This window comes from Diabrotica undecimpunctata, chromosome 5, assembly GCF_040954645.1.
Source record: "Diabrotica undecimpunctata isolate CICGRU chromosome 5, icDiaUnde3, whole genome shotgun sequence".
In the NCBI taxonomy this organism is placed as follows: Eukaryota; Metazoa; Arthropoda; class Insecta; order Coleoptera; family Chrysomelidae; genus Diabrotica; species Diabrotica undecimpunctata.
Window position 1 is genome coordinate 94,467,371 of NC_092807.1, and position 17,973 is coordinate 94,485,343.

The window sequence follows — 17,973 nt, forward strand, 5'->3', positions numbered from 1 at the left end:
AGGTTTCAACTTTTGAATAATTTTCTTTATTAATTTCCTTTGAACTTACGCACCTTGTTTAGAGGATTTCTTTATCTTCTTTAGGGAGTGGGTTTCATTGATTTTTGAGATAAGTTGAGCCGTCTAATTGTCTAATGTTTGTTTTGGTAATTACGGCTGGGCTGTACTTATAATGGCCAATGTCAACTATTTGACCATCCCACGTAGGACGTTGTTGAGTAACTTCAGGCAGGACTTGCAGTTGGCAGGAATACTTTACATTGTATTATAACCTAACTTTTTTTGTTTACATTCTTAAGTTACCTCCCGACTGATTAGATATACCTAATGTAATAAATAATACATATCAGTTAAACGATCTTATCTTTCCAATGACCCAAGGTATTATTAAAGTAAACCCACGTAAAAAAATATTAATGCTGTCCGCATTAGAATGTTTCACTCGAACATGGAGCTTAGTACAGCACCTACTGATGTTAAGATTTACACAAAATCGGGGTCTTACGTAGGGCTCTGCTTAGCAATTAGTTCGTCGATATTTATAGGCTCCAGTTTCATAGTTAAAAAGCTTTCTTTAATAAGGCTTAACAAACGAGGAAGTGTTAGAGCTGGCGCTGGAGGCTTTGGATACTTAACAGATTGGATGTGGTGGTTAGGCCTATTGTTGAGTAAGTTTTGTTTTTGTATTGTATTGCACAGTGAATTAATTAGTTTGTATAATTTTTTAAATAGTAGAATATAATAAACTGTTAAATCAATCTTTATCTTTGGATATAAAACGTGAGTCATCAAAACAAAGTAAACATTTGAAAAATAAAATTATCTAGAATTTTTATATATTATGACGTATATTTAAAAGAATAACAAATAACAATTAATGCATTAGAAAAGCTTTAAAAAAATATTTTCTTCACCTGGCTTTTCTGTTATGAGCATTGGCTATCATCGCCGCAATTTTAATTTTACTGGTCCAAGGCACTTATGTAGCTGTGAGCAACGGCTATATGGGCACTTCCAAGCACAGTGACAGCTCATATAATTTTTAAAAATGAAAATGTCAATGTGGAATATTCCTTGTGATCTTCGATATTCTATCTTTCTTTGGATAGTAGGTCTTTCCATGTTTTCTATGTCTGCTCTCATTCTTCTCCAACAGAATAGATTCACATTATTATATTTGCAATATGTATTTATTTATTTATTTATTTCAAGGGTAGAACCATTTACAATAAAATACAACAAATAGTAAAAAGTAAAGTTCATGTACAATAAACATCAAAACAATAACAAAGAAACAATTAAACAGTAAAAATTTGTACATTAAAACAGTATATCAAATCACAAAAGTTAAAAAAATATATATCACATATCTAGATTAATAATTAGATTCCTAGGTTGCCTTTTGAAAACATTAATGTTTGGGCAGAACCGATCCAATAGGAGGTCATTACAAGAGCTGAGCATTTTTGACAAGGGAAAATGACGAGCATAATCAGTCCTATGAAAAGAAATATAAAAGAGTGTAATGTTTTGAGTTCTATGTATTGTGTTTAAGTGTACATTGGCTAATAATGGGGGATAATTAATAACATTGTTAAGAATTTTAAACAAAAATAACATATCAGCTCCCAACCTGTGGTTATTCAATGTAGCAATGTTAAATTGAGACATTATTATAGAATAATCTATGAAATAATTTTCAGAATTTCTTATATTAATATGTGATTTAAAAGCTAAAGATCTTAAGAACTTCCTCTGAACGCTCTCCAATCCATCAATGTGGACTTGATGAAATGGGGACCAAAAAACAGAGCATTAATTAAGACCTGAGCGTACCAGAGAGCAATACAATAATTTGAATATAATAGGTGAGAGATCATGATTGTTACGATAAATAAAACCAAGATTACGAAATCCTGTTTCTTTAATTTTAAGAAACTGGTTTCCAAATGGCATTGAACAATCCAATAATACACTCAAATCTCTAATCTCAGTAACTGAATCCAAGAGTACATCATTAAGAACATATCTATTAACTATTAGATTATTTATAAGACCAAATGAAATACAAGAACATTTAGTTGGATCTAAGCTTAAACCATTTTATTTTGACCATAAACATATATTATTTACCTTCCTATCTATTGCATGAGATCTCTATCCGATTTATCATGTATATGACGAAATAACTTAAGATCATCAGCAAATAGCAGGAAGTGTGAGTTTTTGATAGCCTTACCAATATCGGTAATGAACAAGTTAAAAAACAAAGGACCATAATGAGACCCTTGTGGTACACCAGAATAACAATTTAATTCTTTTGAAATATAATTGTTAATACGAATTTGCTGTGTACATTTTCTCAGAAAACTTTTAATCCAATTAAAAATGGGGTCACCAAAGCCAGATGTATGAAGTTTGTGGACCAAAAGATTATAATTAACCTGGTCAAAGGCCTTTGAGAAATCAGTTGTAAATGTTCGACCTGAATTTTATTCTCAACTGCACCCAACAAGTATTGTTGGTAATGGACAAGGTTTGTTACTGTTGACTTCCTGTTAGAAAATCCATGTTGTTCATCAATAATCATGGTACAATGAATACAAGGTATGATGTTGCGCATGACATTTGACAGCTGGCCCAGGAGTGTGATGTAGTCAAGATCGCTTAAACCCATCATTACAGCTTAACATACACATTAATTTTGAAATTATGGTCAAAAATAATCGAATTTTTTTTTAAATGTTTTGTTTTGGTTATAATTGAATAAAAAATATATTTTCAGTAGCGTAAAACCTTTACTTTTCCTGAGGATTCAGGCGAAATATTTATTTTTGTTATCATACATATACTAATAATATATGCACTCCTGTATAGCGTCAGCTTAGTGACACAAAAATGTATCTCAAAAATGACTACTTTTCAGGAGAGCTTATTTAAGGTTTTTAAAAAAATGGTTTGCATTTTGTAATGACCTGTAGTTTATTCTCACCTTTTTTGTTCCGAATTATTAATCTTAGACATGTATTCTTTGCGATAATACAATCATACGCAACAATGGATAAATTGTGTTTTCAAAATATCAACAATTAGATAAAGTAGCGGAGATACATTTTTGTGTCTCTAACTGAAAAGTCTATTATTATAGAGACTTATGTAGATACCATTTTATTTTAGAAAAGCTTAATCTTAATTCTATTATAAAGTCATTTGTGTTTGAGTAATATCGATAAATTTCGAGAAATGAACATACTGAGTGGCAGGTATAATAATTAAAAGTACAATAGATTAAAATTTATTAATCTCTACCTGGTCCGAAAACTTAACCACGCAATTTAAATACAAATTAACGACTTTGTAGTTGGATTAAGACTAAGCTTTTCTAAAATGAAATGGTACCTACTTGTAATTCTTTGTTGCTGTAGCATTATAATCTAATTTCATAACTGAGGGTTGCCCAATTTACTAATAATAATAATAACAATATTAATCATAATTCATTTTATAACTTTTGTATTGTTCTGAAGCTATTTTCTTGTGGCAATGAATACTATTTAAACGTCTCGATGGGAATAACCACAATATATTTATTAAAAAAAGAAACTTTATAAAATGTTTAGACAACGATTTCTGAATTAGAAGTCGAAACGTCAATAAAGTTTATTTTTATAATAAATATTTTGTGGTTATTCCCATCGAAACGTTTATAACTTTATTTAAAATCATAAAATATTTTTTTAAATTTATTAAACATAAACTTTGAAAACATTTTCAAACAATAAATTTAATTATGTCAATCACTTTGCACATCTGATTGTTTGTCCTTATTGTTGGTGACCAACGACTTATAGAAAAGATGATACTGGGAAGGAATAATGCCTTTATTGCACAGCTCTTCCAAATTCTTATATTTTTCCTCTTTTATTGGCCCTTGTCCTTTATATGCCGTTGTTAAATTTGGCATGGAAAATTTTCTAGTTTCTTTTCGGATAACCTGAAAAGACCCAAAATTTTCATTTTCCTTTTTTTATTTAAACAATATATGTTTATTATCGTCTTCTCTGTACCTCTCTACTACAAACCATCGATGTCCACTTTTTTGTTTTTTATTAGAATTGGGGCAAAAGCTTTGAAGTCATAAATTTCTTCCTGTCCAATCTCGTGTACAGTGTATTTTGATTTCTTTGGCGCCATTCTTACAATGGAGTACCACCCAGTGGGGTCAAATCTGTTCACATTTTTTTATGCTTTCTCAATATAACCATGGACCGAGTCACACTCCATCCCTAGAATAACAGAGACACATAGAAGCGACACAGCGGTCCAAAAGCGGGTACCATTTTTGTATACGCATGCCCGATTCTGGTTGTATTACTGTCAAAAACACGTGCTTATTCTTTAATTCTGGTTGTATTCGATAGTCCGTAGGCGTCTATGGTAAATACTCGACGCAACAAGTGCATTTGACCATTTATATAATTTATTTATAGTTAAAAGGTTATAGTTATAGTTTATAGTTAAATATATAAGTTTATAGTTATAGTTTATAGTTAAAAGTTTAATTTATATTTAAAATGGCTGGATATATTTGTGCGATTCGCGGATGTTCATCTGTGACAGGAAAAGGAATAAGTTTATTTAGATTTCCTAAGAATAATAACAGGTAATTACTATTGCTTTGTAATTATTATTAGTTATTACTAATTACATAATAGTATTGGTTTGACTTTCGAACAGTAAGCCGACGCCGACGTGTCTGTCTGAGCTATAAAAAAATAAACTTTGGTCTGCCAAGGGATACCTAGTTCAAACTGAAAACATTAAATTTGGTGCCAGTGCTTTTTCTTTTATTGAAAGACGCAAGTCTCCGAAGGCTAGGTCAAAAAATCAACAGATGGTGGCCAAATGTCGGCGCGCTCGAAGACAATAACAATACGAATATAGTATTTTTAAGAAATAAAAATATATAGAGGGTTTTATACACGGGAATATTTGATTTAAGAGCGTAGGCGCAAAATTTGGGGCAAATGTTTTTTAAATGTATTCATTTTTTTCGAATCCTGAAAAAACTAATAAGTATTTTTGAAAAATTTAAAAGCAGAATGAAAGACCACATTATTACTGAGGGTCAAAAGTCCCCGAAAACTTTTATAATGTTTATTTTAATAAGTTACAGGGGTGAAAAAAAAGAGAAAATTTAGTGTGATTTTTAATTTCAAATATCTCATTCAAAAAAACTTTTTGTTTATTCTAAGGGACTTTCGGCCCTCGGTAATAATGTAATCTTTCATTCTGTGTTTAAATTTTACAAAAATATTTGTTAGTTTTCTCAGGATTCCAAAAAAATGTTAAAAAGCATTGGCCTGAAATTTTGCGTCTACGCTCTTAAACGAAACAAAGAAATTACTAAAATGCTCAAACTAAAAATTGTTGGAAACATAATTAGACCGATAATTGGGAAAATCTTAAAATTCCAACAGAACAAGACTTCAAAATTGCAAAAACATGGTTGCAAATAAACAAACTTACATTAAATTATGAAAAAACTAAATAGGTACTCATCTACTTTTTGCTATATACAAAAGTTTTCTGCCAATTTTTAATTCGTTAAATATAAATAAAAAAGATCAAATATATGGATCGAAATACATAAAATATTTAGGAGTTTTAAATGGGAATTACAAATAAAAAATATTAAAACTTTATTTGTTGTATATCTCAATATTTAGTGACACTTTTGTGACTTCATCAGGAGAAAACTGAAAATTTATTAAGATTAGATATTGACAAAAGTTAAATATTTCATAAAAATCACACTAAATTTTCTCTTTTTCTTTCACCCCTGTAACTTATTAAAATAAATATTATAGAAGTTTTCAGGGACTTTCGGCCCTCAGTAATAATGTAGTCTTTCACTCTGCGTTTAAATTTTTCAAAAATACTTATTAGTTTTTTCAGGATTCGGAAAAAATGAATGCATTTAAAAAACATTGGCCCGAAATTTTGCGCCTACGCTCGAAGAATATATATTGTGTGATATGCCCACTGACTATTAATTTTCTGGTTGTTAGCTGTCATTGGCGGCTTGGCCACGTAACTTCAAAGAGCTGTCGCTTCTCTGTGTTGGGTTTTTCTCTGCTCCATCATCGAATTGCCAGGTTCAAAAAAGCAATGGTCAATTTTTGGAATCTCTAATGTCTGAACAGCATAAATCAACAGCATATACATTTACTTGGCGGTTTTGGCCACCACATGTGCCACTTATTCTTAATAGTCACCAAAAAATATATCCTCACATTGTTACAAAAACGACTATACTTACTTATCTCGTACCGATTTGTTAAGAGCTAACAAAACTAATTTCTTTCCTCTTGAATCCATTATTGTGTAATGATAAAATTATAAAACAGTAGGTATTATAACAATCTCTACAACAATTAACTTAAAACTGATTCAACGTATTTACGTCTTCACAGTAACAGAACTGGAAATGCAAGGGACCACCCTGCTAAATATAATAAACAAATTGTCAACTGATTCACGTGTTTCACAACTGTAACAGAACTGCAAATACAACGGACCACCCTGCTAAACATAATAAACAAATTATCAAATCCACAGTTGCTACCTGCAACCACCATTCAGTGCAATAAAATTTATGTCACAAAAATGTAACTCAATATAAGCTTATTTACAGTACGAAAATATAGTACCATAGAAAGGTAACAGCACTTACATTTCTGTGACACTAAAAGATTGCTAAGAAATGTAGTTACGAAAACTCCTTACTGGGGTTTTAGGTGTTCGGAGAGATACAGTTTTGTGTCACTCAATAGAACTCACTAAAGTAAGTTCAATGGTATAGATATCTCAAAACGGGAAAAAATGTAGTTACATTTTTGTGTCACTAAGCCGACGATAGGTAAATAGTAGTAGATTTGCGTATTTTTATTCACTTTCACTCATTTTCAAGCAGTTGTACTGACATAAAAACAAAATAGAATTCAATAAAGAAAAATCCGATTTATAATTCAATATGGTATTTTAGATTTATTTATTTTTAAATTTAGTAAAATAAAAAATACACACATTACTATAACCCACCGATTATTATATGAAAAATTTACTTGCCAAACAATATATAATATGAAAATAAGGCACAAATTATTTCAAACGCAAAACACAATAAATATCGACTTCAGACGACTTTACACCAGCAAGACAGAAGGCTTGTATAAAAACAAAAGTTTGACAATAATATCGGTTATCAACGGACACAACTGCAAATTTCAAGTTATGAGATAATAAATATATTTTAAAGTAACTCAATATTGACTGAGTCATCTATTTTATAATAGAAAAATAATTTAGATATATGCTGGGTTTTAATCTCTGAATTACTTGTACAGCTCGATTATCTGGCATTTTTTTTGTGTGGCTAAGCCAGTTAAGTCTTTGTGACTTTACAAATCTAACGATATCTGCGCTCTGCAGTAATTCATCCAGCTCTGCATTAATTCCTTTTTATTCTTCATGAACCATCGCTATTTTTGAATGTTTGTTATGTGTTAAAAATAGGTGCTTTTAAAAACATTTGGATAAACTGAGTGATGTGCATAGTTATGCAACTAGAAAAAACTCCATTATAATAGGAGTAATACTCCATTACTCCAGTAAACTCCATTATAATAGGAGTATACCTCTATAATTAACACACTCACGATTACCAGATTTATAGATATGTGTAAGAAAACTATTTTTCCAATATTGTGGAAATATAGATGACAACAATGATAAATTGAAAATTTGTTGTAAAGGTTCACAAAGGGAAAAAATACAGTTCTTAATAAGTGCTGCAGGTATACCATCAGGCCCTGAAGAATTATGTAGTTTTTAAAATCATAATCCCCTCGAAAACATCAGTCAGACTAAACTTCAGAATCTGGAAATCCACACTATAGTACAATTTAAAATTAGGTAAATCATACTCACTATGATTATAATGTACCTGAAAAGTAACTGGCAAATAAATTGACTATTTTATCACCATTCTGAGCTATTACATCCCCACCTTTATTAGACATTACATTAGGATAAGCACACGTGTAGCACTAACATATCTCCAAAAAGAGTGGGGATTACTTGAAAGATTTGCTTGAATATTCTCTAAATAGTTCTTATAACATACTGCTTGTAATGATTTACATCTTTACCTTAACACCGAAAATTCTTCATATGAGTTGCCTGATGCTTTAAAATGCCTGTGAGCTATTTTTTTTCTGTATGACAAGCTCAATTAATTCTCGCGAAAACCAAACTGGAAAGTTTAATGATTTATACGATTTGATAGGAACAAACATGTTGATGGCATCATATAAAATATGGTAAAAGTTTTCTATGCAGCAATTAATATCTGATTCATCTCTAAATCCTTGTTTCAAGGAATTGAGGCTAAATATTCATTTAAAATTTGATAATTACATTTTTTTAAATCATGATAGAAGACATCATATTTAAGAAACAAATTTAAATTGGCTGCATGTAACAATATAGTATAAGCTAAATGATGTTGCGAAGTATTCAATAGAATATAAGTTGAAATCGACACAACTGCATCCCTCTGAGTACAGAAAACTAGATCTAAAATTTTATAAGGTTAGGCAAAGCATTTACTTGTGACATATTTTGAAAATTGTAGCAACTACAAATAATATTTGCTGGAGAGTGATGCGGACACTCAACTGTAACACCATTATTAAAATTATCCCGGGATGCCTCAGGTAGGTTGTAGTCACCACAAATACAGAATTCACAATCACTGAATCTATCCGATAAGTCCAACATACCGGTGGAATGCTCCTCATATACTGACCCAGATGACCATGGAGGAAAGTAAACTGCACCAATGACTAACTTTTTTGTGCCACACATTACCTGTGTAAAAACATGTTCTACAGAGAAAAAGATAGGCCTAACCAACATTGAATAAAGGCGCTTATGAACAGCAATAAGAACACCACCACCACGAGTCTTTGAACTAGTTTGAGTTGTAAGAAAATTTTTAGAAAAGGAATATGTAAAGCATATTCCTTTTCTATTTGGTCTATAGCTGCTTTAATGTTATGTAGATTACAAGTAAGACACTGATCATTTTTCCGGCCGAGACGACCTTCTTATGCAGAAAGACTTAGTATGGCTAACCTAACTTCTTTTGAACTTCGCCGACAACGTGGAGACTTAATTACAACATTTAAAATACTAAAATTCAATTTTGGAAATCTCGATGAAATGTTTACCATAAATCACGATGAACGCCTCAGAGGTCATCAGTTTAAACTACTACTGGTGTTATTCCCAAAAACCTCCTAGCGAACATAAAACAGCTGGGTCTAAATGAACATCTTTATAAGGTCATGCAGAAAGCTGTACTCCTCGCGACGTCCAGATGTATACGAACATTTTTGGGAGATACTCCAGCAAACCAAGTCACCTAGGGCTCGATAAGACGGAAAGAGTTCCACCAGAGCTCAATCCTTTTGATACTCTAGGTATTTGGGATGAGTGAATTTTGGGACATTCTTTAATCAAATATTTTTTAAAATACTAAAAGTCTGATTTAAGAAAAAAATTCTCTTATCAAAGGTAAATGATTGGTTTTCCCTTAATATCTAGCATAGTATTTCCCTTCCTGTTAGTGCACTTATTATTTCATGAAATTTATAAAATATTGTTCATTTTTATCACCTTTACCTGATAAGCGTTATGGGGTGATTAAGAAATATTTGAATAGTAATTTAAGTCACCTGTTATTTTGCTGAATCTATCATCGTAAAGGAATTTGAATTATTCATCATAAAACATATTAAGTCAATATATACACACTAAAATAGAAAAACAGTGTGAGTTATCTGCTCAACGGAGCATGCCTTGTTAAATTTGTTATTTTATCTATTTTACTTATGAATAAAACATTTCTCAAATATACACTTCTCCAAGAAATTAACGCACCACTTTGAAATATTAAAATATTTTATTAGCGTTAATAAAAATTTACATTGTAATGTTATATTTTGCAAGCCCCTTGTATATGCTATTCGTACACTCTACAGTGATGAGTGCCTTAAGAACCGGCAAAATAACGCAAAAGATAGAAAACATAATACGTTGTGAAATAAAAAGAGATGAAAGTAGTAGAGGTGGGAAATTATCGATAGAAACCTCTAATTTACATTACATTACATTAGGACTATCGATAGTTTCCCACCTTTAGACGTTAGCTTATGAGCTAGTTGAGTTCAGTCATAATATTACAAGTATGACGTCGAACATTAACATTTTTTAAATTTCGCAGAAAGTAAAAACTAATTGAAGGCAATAAAGTAAATGTAAGTAAACAGTTTAATTAGTAGTAATTTGATAAATACAGAATAATAAGCTATGATAATTCTGTATTGAGAAGAGTGTATGCGACGTCTCAAATCACAGTTTATTATTGATCAATACTTTAATTTTGGATAAAAACATACTCGTACTTGAACTGTTTTTACTTACATTACGTGATACGTATTACTATGACTAAAGTCAACCAGCTCATAAGCTAACGTCTAAAGGTGGGAAACTTTCGATAGATCTAATGTAATGTAAAGTAAATTATAGGTTTATATCGATAATTTCTCACCTCTACTACTTGCATCTCTTTTTATTTCACAACGTATTATGTTTTCTATCTTTTGCGTTATTTTGCCGGTTCTTAAGGCACTCATCCCTGTATATTTATTGACTGTGTTTTATCGCTATAGTTTTTTTGCAACAAAACAAAAAGAAGAAGTGTTTATCGGCTACTGTTTAGTTGTTGATTATTGTTAATTGTGTTTATTATGGAGCGTCAATCACGTAATTTAACCTGAGATGAATGTGCCCAAGCAGTGATACTGTCGGAAGAAAGTTGGAGTTACTGAAGAATTGGTAGTCGTTTTAATGTGTCCCACACCTTCACGGGTGATAGAAAGATTCCTCGAAACAAGGGATCATACTCTCAGACCAGGGCAAGGACGAAACCGGGTAACTACCCCTATTCAAGATCGATTTTTAAGAATTTCTGCTCTTCGATAACGTTTTGTAACACATCGAAGTCTAAAAATTCAGCTTCGAGACGTGCATGCTATACAAATTAGTACTGAAACTGTTCGCCAGCGATTTAGGCAATACAATTTAACACCTAGGATTGCCGCCCGAGGTCCTCTATTAACTGCAGAGCATCGAAGGGGGAGACTACATTTTGCCAGAGAACATGTTAATTAGTTAGAGGCTGACTGGGAACGAGTGCTATTTACTGATGAATCCCGATTTAGTTTGTTCAATAACGACAGACGTGTTCGTGTGTTGCGACGATCCAACAAACGGTATGCTCAGTGTAACTTCTCACACACCACATTTTTTGTTGGAGGATCCGTTATGGTGTGGGGTGGTATTTCTTTGACCGCACGTACGGACCTAGTTGTCATACAAAATGGAACTGTTACAGCTGAAAGGTACATATTGGTAGAAATTAACACTATGGAATGGCCAGCACATAGTTCGGATTTAAATTCGATTGAAAATCTCTGGGACATCCTTGGTAGGCGATTAAGAGCGACACCGATCCAACCAAACAACTTACAGGAAGTGGCAGAGAGGCTGATCCAGATTTGGATAGAACTAGACCAAAATGAAATACGGTAATTAATTTTAAGTATGGGCCAACGATGTGAGGCTGTTATACGTAGTAGAGGTGGAAACACTCGTTATTAAGACTTTCTTCATATTTTAGTTTACTTTTCTTATTATTATTTTTTTAGAATTTTCCGTTTTATTTTATTTTCTCCTTTACTTCAACATTTTCTGATGATTAGACAAATTGTTATAATTACCAATAAAATGTAGAATAAATCTGGTGAAGTTTTATTTTTCATTCTTTGCCTGTTTACAAATAAAATTGATTTATTGAAGTAGTGCGTTAATTTCTTGGAGAAGTGTATTTTTGAATATAACGCAAAATTGTTTATTTAAATTTAAATAATTCTTTATTTGATGTTACTTTGGTAGTGAGATACATATAGCTCACTTTTTTTAATTTGTTGTTTGTTTACCAACAAATGAGTATTTAATATTGGGTATTTACTGAAGGAGATAAACATTTTCAAAACCAAAGAGCACAAGAAGCAGAGGACGACCACGAATGAGATGGATTGATAGTTGAGAGAAGACCTACAGATTCTAAGAGTTAGAAGATGGAGGGAAGTTGCCAGGAATCGACAGGAGTGGCGACTTCTTTATGAGAAGGCCAAGATCCACAACGGATTGTCGAGCCACGTATGATGATGATTTACCGAAGATCATGTGTTCAGTCTTTTTTATGTTCAGGTCTAGCCCATATAGTTGATTTATTTCTGCGACGAAAGTCATTAATATTTGTAGCCCTTCCATAAATACGACTGTATCGTCTGCATATGTGATGTTGAGTCTTTCTCCATTCACTAGAATTCCTTCGTCAACATCTTCCTATGGTATGTTTAAAAAATTGTTACGAATATACAGTGCTAGTCAAAAGTCCGTTCCCCGTCAAAAGTCCGTTCCCCCTCGTATCTTTTGAACGGTTATTGTTATAATAGGGAAATTTGGAGGGAGTTAATATCACGCCTAAAGAAGTATAACTTCAAAAATAGTTGCCACAAAAAGTTACCCATAGGTTTTTTTACTATTATAAATTAAATGGTATACTAGCCACTTCGGAAATTTACATTCATTTGGGATCTTCCAGTTAGAGTTAATAGTTATTCCAATTTATCGTCATTATCGTTCTCTTCATCACTCTCAGCCAAATTAATAATAATTTTCTTCAAGGCTGGGACACTTTTCATGTAATCTTTTTCAATCTTCTTTACATGTTCTATTGCATTTTGCCAGTTTTGAGCACTGATATTTTTGAACTCTGTTTTTATTAGTTCGACAACACTTTGGGCATCTTTTGGAGATGTGTCGTTCCTCCGGACATGGTTTTTTAACTGAGCCCATAGCAATTCTATGCGATTCAACACACAGTAATATGGAGGTATGTAATCTTAAAACCATATGCCCATTGTTAGTGGCTAATTTATCTACAATATGTTCTTTTGTATGAAGAACCTGGATTAGTTGATCTTTGGTGTAATGATCCTCAAAATATAGGTCTTCGACTATTAAAAATTTTTGAATTTCATCCTTCCTACTCTGTTTGGTTGGAATTTTTATAATGCATCCTTAGTGATATGATGCATTGTCCATAACAATCACGCTATTTTCTTTTAAATTTGGGAGTAATGTATTCTCAAACCACGATTCAAAAAGCGACCCTTCGATGTCTTGGTGGTAGTCTAGAGAACTGTCTTTAATACTTTTGGAACTCGACAATAACGCATCGTTCACCCATCCATGTTGTCCTCCGCAATGTAATATGCAAATTCGCTTGCCTCTAGAATGGGGTAGGTACATCTCATGAATATATCGAAAAATTTTTCGATATATTCATTCCTTCATTTTATTAGGCGGCTACTTTCCATTATGGGTTGTCTCTTATTGACAGTTTTATATTTAAAACCATTGTTGGTCAAAAATCTTCCCAAAGTCTTTGTGGAACAATCATCAACAATATGTTTTTCTTTTAATTTTGCCATGATATTGTTTAGGTTAGGCATAACTTTAGCTGCATACATATTATATATTGTCTCACTAATAGGTTCCAAGAGGTGAGGTGGAATTTTTTTAGAGCTTCCCAAATCGTTTCTTGTTTTACTTTTCGAACCTGTCTTTATTAAACGGTACATTGTTGCACAAGACATTTTTGTTTGAACCGTCGTTTGCTTAACAACTTTATATTTGGTTATTTTTTTAGAAAGTCCATCAAATACATCTAACACCATATTTTGCTCAGCTACACACAAATTCTTCCTTTGCTGAGTACTTGGCCCCGCACTTTCATCTTCATCTTCTAAATTATCCGTAGGTTCATTTTCGTCAGGTAAACGCGCATCATTTTCCCATGGCCGCCACATATTATATAGTTTTCTTGGAGGACTGAGAGTTATTTCGGCAACCTCGTCAGCAGTATCTGTGCTGGACATATTTCTTTTTTTTTTGTACACTTATTATTAATTGAACCTGCCGATATTTAAAAATAATTATATAAACTCCACAAGGAAACAAAGTTCCTGTATTTGGCTGTATACCATATATTAAAAAATTTTGAATAAAATCCTTTATAAAAAGGTATATAAAAAACCCAGTTGGGCTATGTTGCATTGACAAAACGTTTTCGGAATAAATATTCCATCATCAGTGTCCTAAAATAGTATTTAACCACTTAATTAAAAAGAACATGAAAAGATTTAAGTTTTGACTAAGGTTAATGTAAAAGTGTGGTTAATACTTACAAGTTAATACATGGATGTAGCCACTAAATATGTGGGTAAAAACCCTTTAAAAATTATTAAATAAGATTTGATCTACATTATGTCTAATTTACAGTTAAGATGTTAAAGTTACCGTTGGATTGGTAACAGGGCGACATATGACTCTACATTAGTTGCGAGTCCTGAGACGGTATGTCTACGAGGACTTTGTCAAAGCAACTGATTGAAATGACAATTTTGTAAGGTTAAGACGGAAGTTATGACAGAGCAGTCAGTGTAACTGTATATGTCTATTTAAGACAGAAGCCAACGTTGTTTAAAAATTGTGAAAGTTGAAATAAAATGAAATTATAACAGTATCAACCATCAATGTTATTGTTTTAAATTATGTATGTGAAATGAAATTGTGGTGAGAAAATTATGTGATTATAGTTAGGCAACCAACTATACAGTGTCGAGTGGTGTGATGAAAAGATTCTTATATAAGGCCCTTTATGTTTTAATAACATTTGGTACCTGGAAAATGGAAACTAGACACTGGTGGAAAGTTGGGTTCTTGAAAAAATATTGGAATTGATATATTTAATATGTGAGGATGTTGTTCAATAAATGAAATAAAACTATTATGATATAAAGTTCATGTAAAAATTAACTTACAACTCAATTATATTAGGCCCTGTATGTCAAAAAACAACATTTGGTACCTGGAAAATGTAAAACTTCTTGAGTTGTAAGTTCATGAATATGAATATCTGATTGGATGTTGACAAACTGAGTGAAGTAGTTATATTTTGTGTGTTGACTAGTATGAAATGGACAAAATTTGATGGTTGAAAGTGGTTTTGTAATATATTGGTCGTAAAGTACTTAACTTATAACTTGAGAAAAAGCCCTATCTGTTATAAAGCAACACTAGGTACATAGGAAGATAAAAGATTAAGTTATAAGTTGGTAAGTTGAATGAACTATTGGTCTATATTGACTATAATAGTAAAATGAAATTGTTGTATGTGGCTCTGTTAAATTTGAGTAAAGAGAATGAAAATTAAGGTGTTTTGAGAAAATTGTGATAAACGGATAGACTACGAAAGGCTGAGGTCCCCAGAGAACCGAAGCCAAACCCTGAGGGAATTGTGTAGAGAAGTAAAATAAGAATTTAATAATATGGAATGGGTGGTGGATGATGGATGATCTGATCTGAATTTGGGAGTGTCGAAATAGAAGCATGGAACGTATTGGTTATAGTGATTAAGACATGAAGTTTGGGTTGAAAAGAAAAGAGTGGGATAGGTAGAAAGTAAGATGTATTGGAAGAAAGGTTTTTAGAGTGAACTAAGGGAGATGAGTATTAGGTGAACTAATAATTAATATGGAATTTAATTGTAGAAGTAAATTGGGGATGTAAGTTAGGAGAATAGTTGGCGATGGAGAGGGAGAAAATCTCGATTGAATGAAACATGACGATTAACGCAATTTGGGCTTTTTTGTTTTTCTTTAAGAATTTCAAGATCTTCGTATAAATCTAATTTGAGGAAATTTTTTTGGGAGATATTGTGGATAAGTGAAACGTCTTCTGGGATATTGAGGGTGTGGTTGTGTTCTTTGAGATGTTGAGAGAAAGTGGAAGTATTTTCTCTTTTTATGTGCTCTAGAGAGCGTGAAGAAAGAGATCTGCATGTTCTACCTATGTAGGTGGCATTGCAATCTGAACATTTAAGTCTATATACTCCACTCCGGTTCATATAGTTGATAGGATCTTTGGAATTAGAAATGTGTTGTCCCAAGTTGTTGGGTACTTTGAAAGAAACATGGGTGTTTTCAACCGAACGTTGGATTAGATTTCGAATATCTCCAGAAAGACTTTCATGGTAGAAAGGGAGTGAAACATAGTTGGGTTTGGTGGTAAGGTCTCTGGGGAACGCAGTCTCCCGCAGGGTCTTAAGGCGTTTTTTGTGGATGAGTTTGTTGATGATGTTGTGATCATATCCGTTGTTGACTGCTATTTGTCTGAGTATATTTAGTTCTTTTTTGTAGTTTGAATCTGACAGTGGAATGCTTTCTAGACGATGGATGTAACTATGAAAAGCTGCGTATTTATGTGACATGGGATGGTTGGATGAAAATGGAATTACGTGGTCAGTCTGTGTGGGTTTCCTATAGATACTAATTAGATTTATACGAAGATCTTGAAATTCTTAAAGAAAAACAAAAAAGCCCAAATTGCGTTAATCGTCATGTTTCATTCAATCGAGATTTTCTCCCTCTCCATCGCCAACTATTCTCCTAACTTACATCCCCAATTTACTTTTACAATTAAATTCCATATTAATTATTAGTTCACCTAATACTCATCTCCCTTAGTTCACTCTAAAAACCTTTCTTCCAATACATCTTACTTTCTACCTATCCCACTCTTTTCTTTTCAACCCAAACTTCATGTCTTAATCACTATAACCAATACGTTCCATGCTTTTATTTCGACACTCCCAAATTCAGATCAGATCATCCATCATCCACCACCCATTCCATATTATTAAATTCTTATTTTACTTCTCTACACAATTCCCTCAGGGTTTGGCTTCGGTTCTCTGGGGACCTCAGCCTTTCATAGTCTATCCGTTTATCACAATTTTCTCAAAACACCTTAATTTTCATTCTCTTTACTCAAATTTAACAGAGCCACATACAACAATTTCATTTTACTATTATAGTCAATATAGACCAATAGTTCATTCAACTTACCAACTTATAACTTAATCTTTTATCTTCCTATGTACCTAGTGTTGCTTTATAACAGATAGGGCTTTTTCTCAAGTTATAAGTTAAGTACTTTACGACCAATATATTACAAAACCACTTTCAACCATCAAATTTTGTCCATTTCATACTAGTCAACACACAAAATATAACTACTTCACTCAGTTTGTCAACATCCAATCAGATATTCATATTCATGAACTTACAACTCAAGAAGTTTTACATTTTCCAGGTACCAAATGTTGTTTTTTGACATACAGGGACTAATATAATTGAGTTGTAAGTTAATTTTTACATAACTTTATATCATAATAGTTTTATTTCATTTATTGAACAACATCCTCACATATTAAATATATCAATTCCAATATTTTTTCAAGAACCCAACTTTCCACCAGTGTCTAGTTTCCATTTTCCAGGTACCAAATGTTATTAAAACATAAAGGGCCTTATATAAGAATCTTTTCATCACACCACTCGACACTGTATAGTTGGTTGCCTAACTATAATCACATAATTTTCTCACCACAATTTCATTTCACATACATAATTTAAAACAATAACATTGATGGTTGATACTGTTATAATTTCATTTTATTTCAACTTTCACAATTTTTAAACAACGTTGGCTTCTGTCTTAAATAGACATATACAGTTACACTGACTGCTCTGTCATAACTTCCGTCTTAACCTGCCAAAATTGTCATTTCAATCAGTTGCTTTGACAAAGTCCTCGTAGACATACCGTCTCAGGACTCGCAACTAATGTAGAGTCATATGTCGCCCTGTT

The 17,973-nt window shown here is 32.1% G+C and overlaps 1 protein-coding gene across 4 annotated transcripts in view; it reads left to right on the forward strand.

Annotated features, from left to right (window-relative positions):
* The first annotated feature begins 71 nt into the window (after positions 1 to 71).
* Positions 72 to 17,973, forward strand: part of spict (magnesium transporter spict) — a 45,885-nt gene continuing 27,983 nt past the window's right edge. For all 4 annotated transcript variants that reach the window (XM_072532236.1, XM_072532238.1, XM_072532237.1 and 1 more), the window contains exon 1: positions 72 to 668. In XM_072532236.1, the coding sequence (XP_072388337.1) occupies positions 434 to 668 (235 nt within the window). In that variant the 5' untranslated portion in view covers positions 72 to 433. The remainder of the gene's footprint in view (positions 669 to 17,973) is intronic.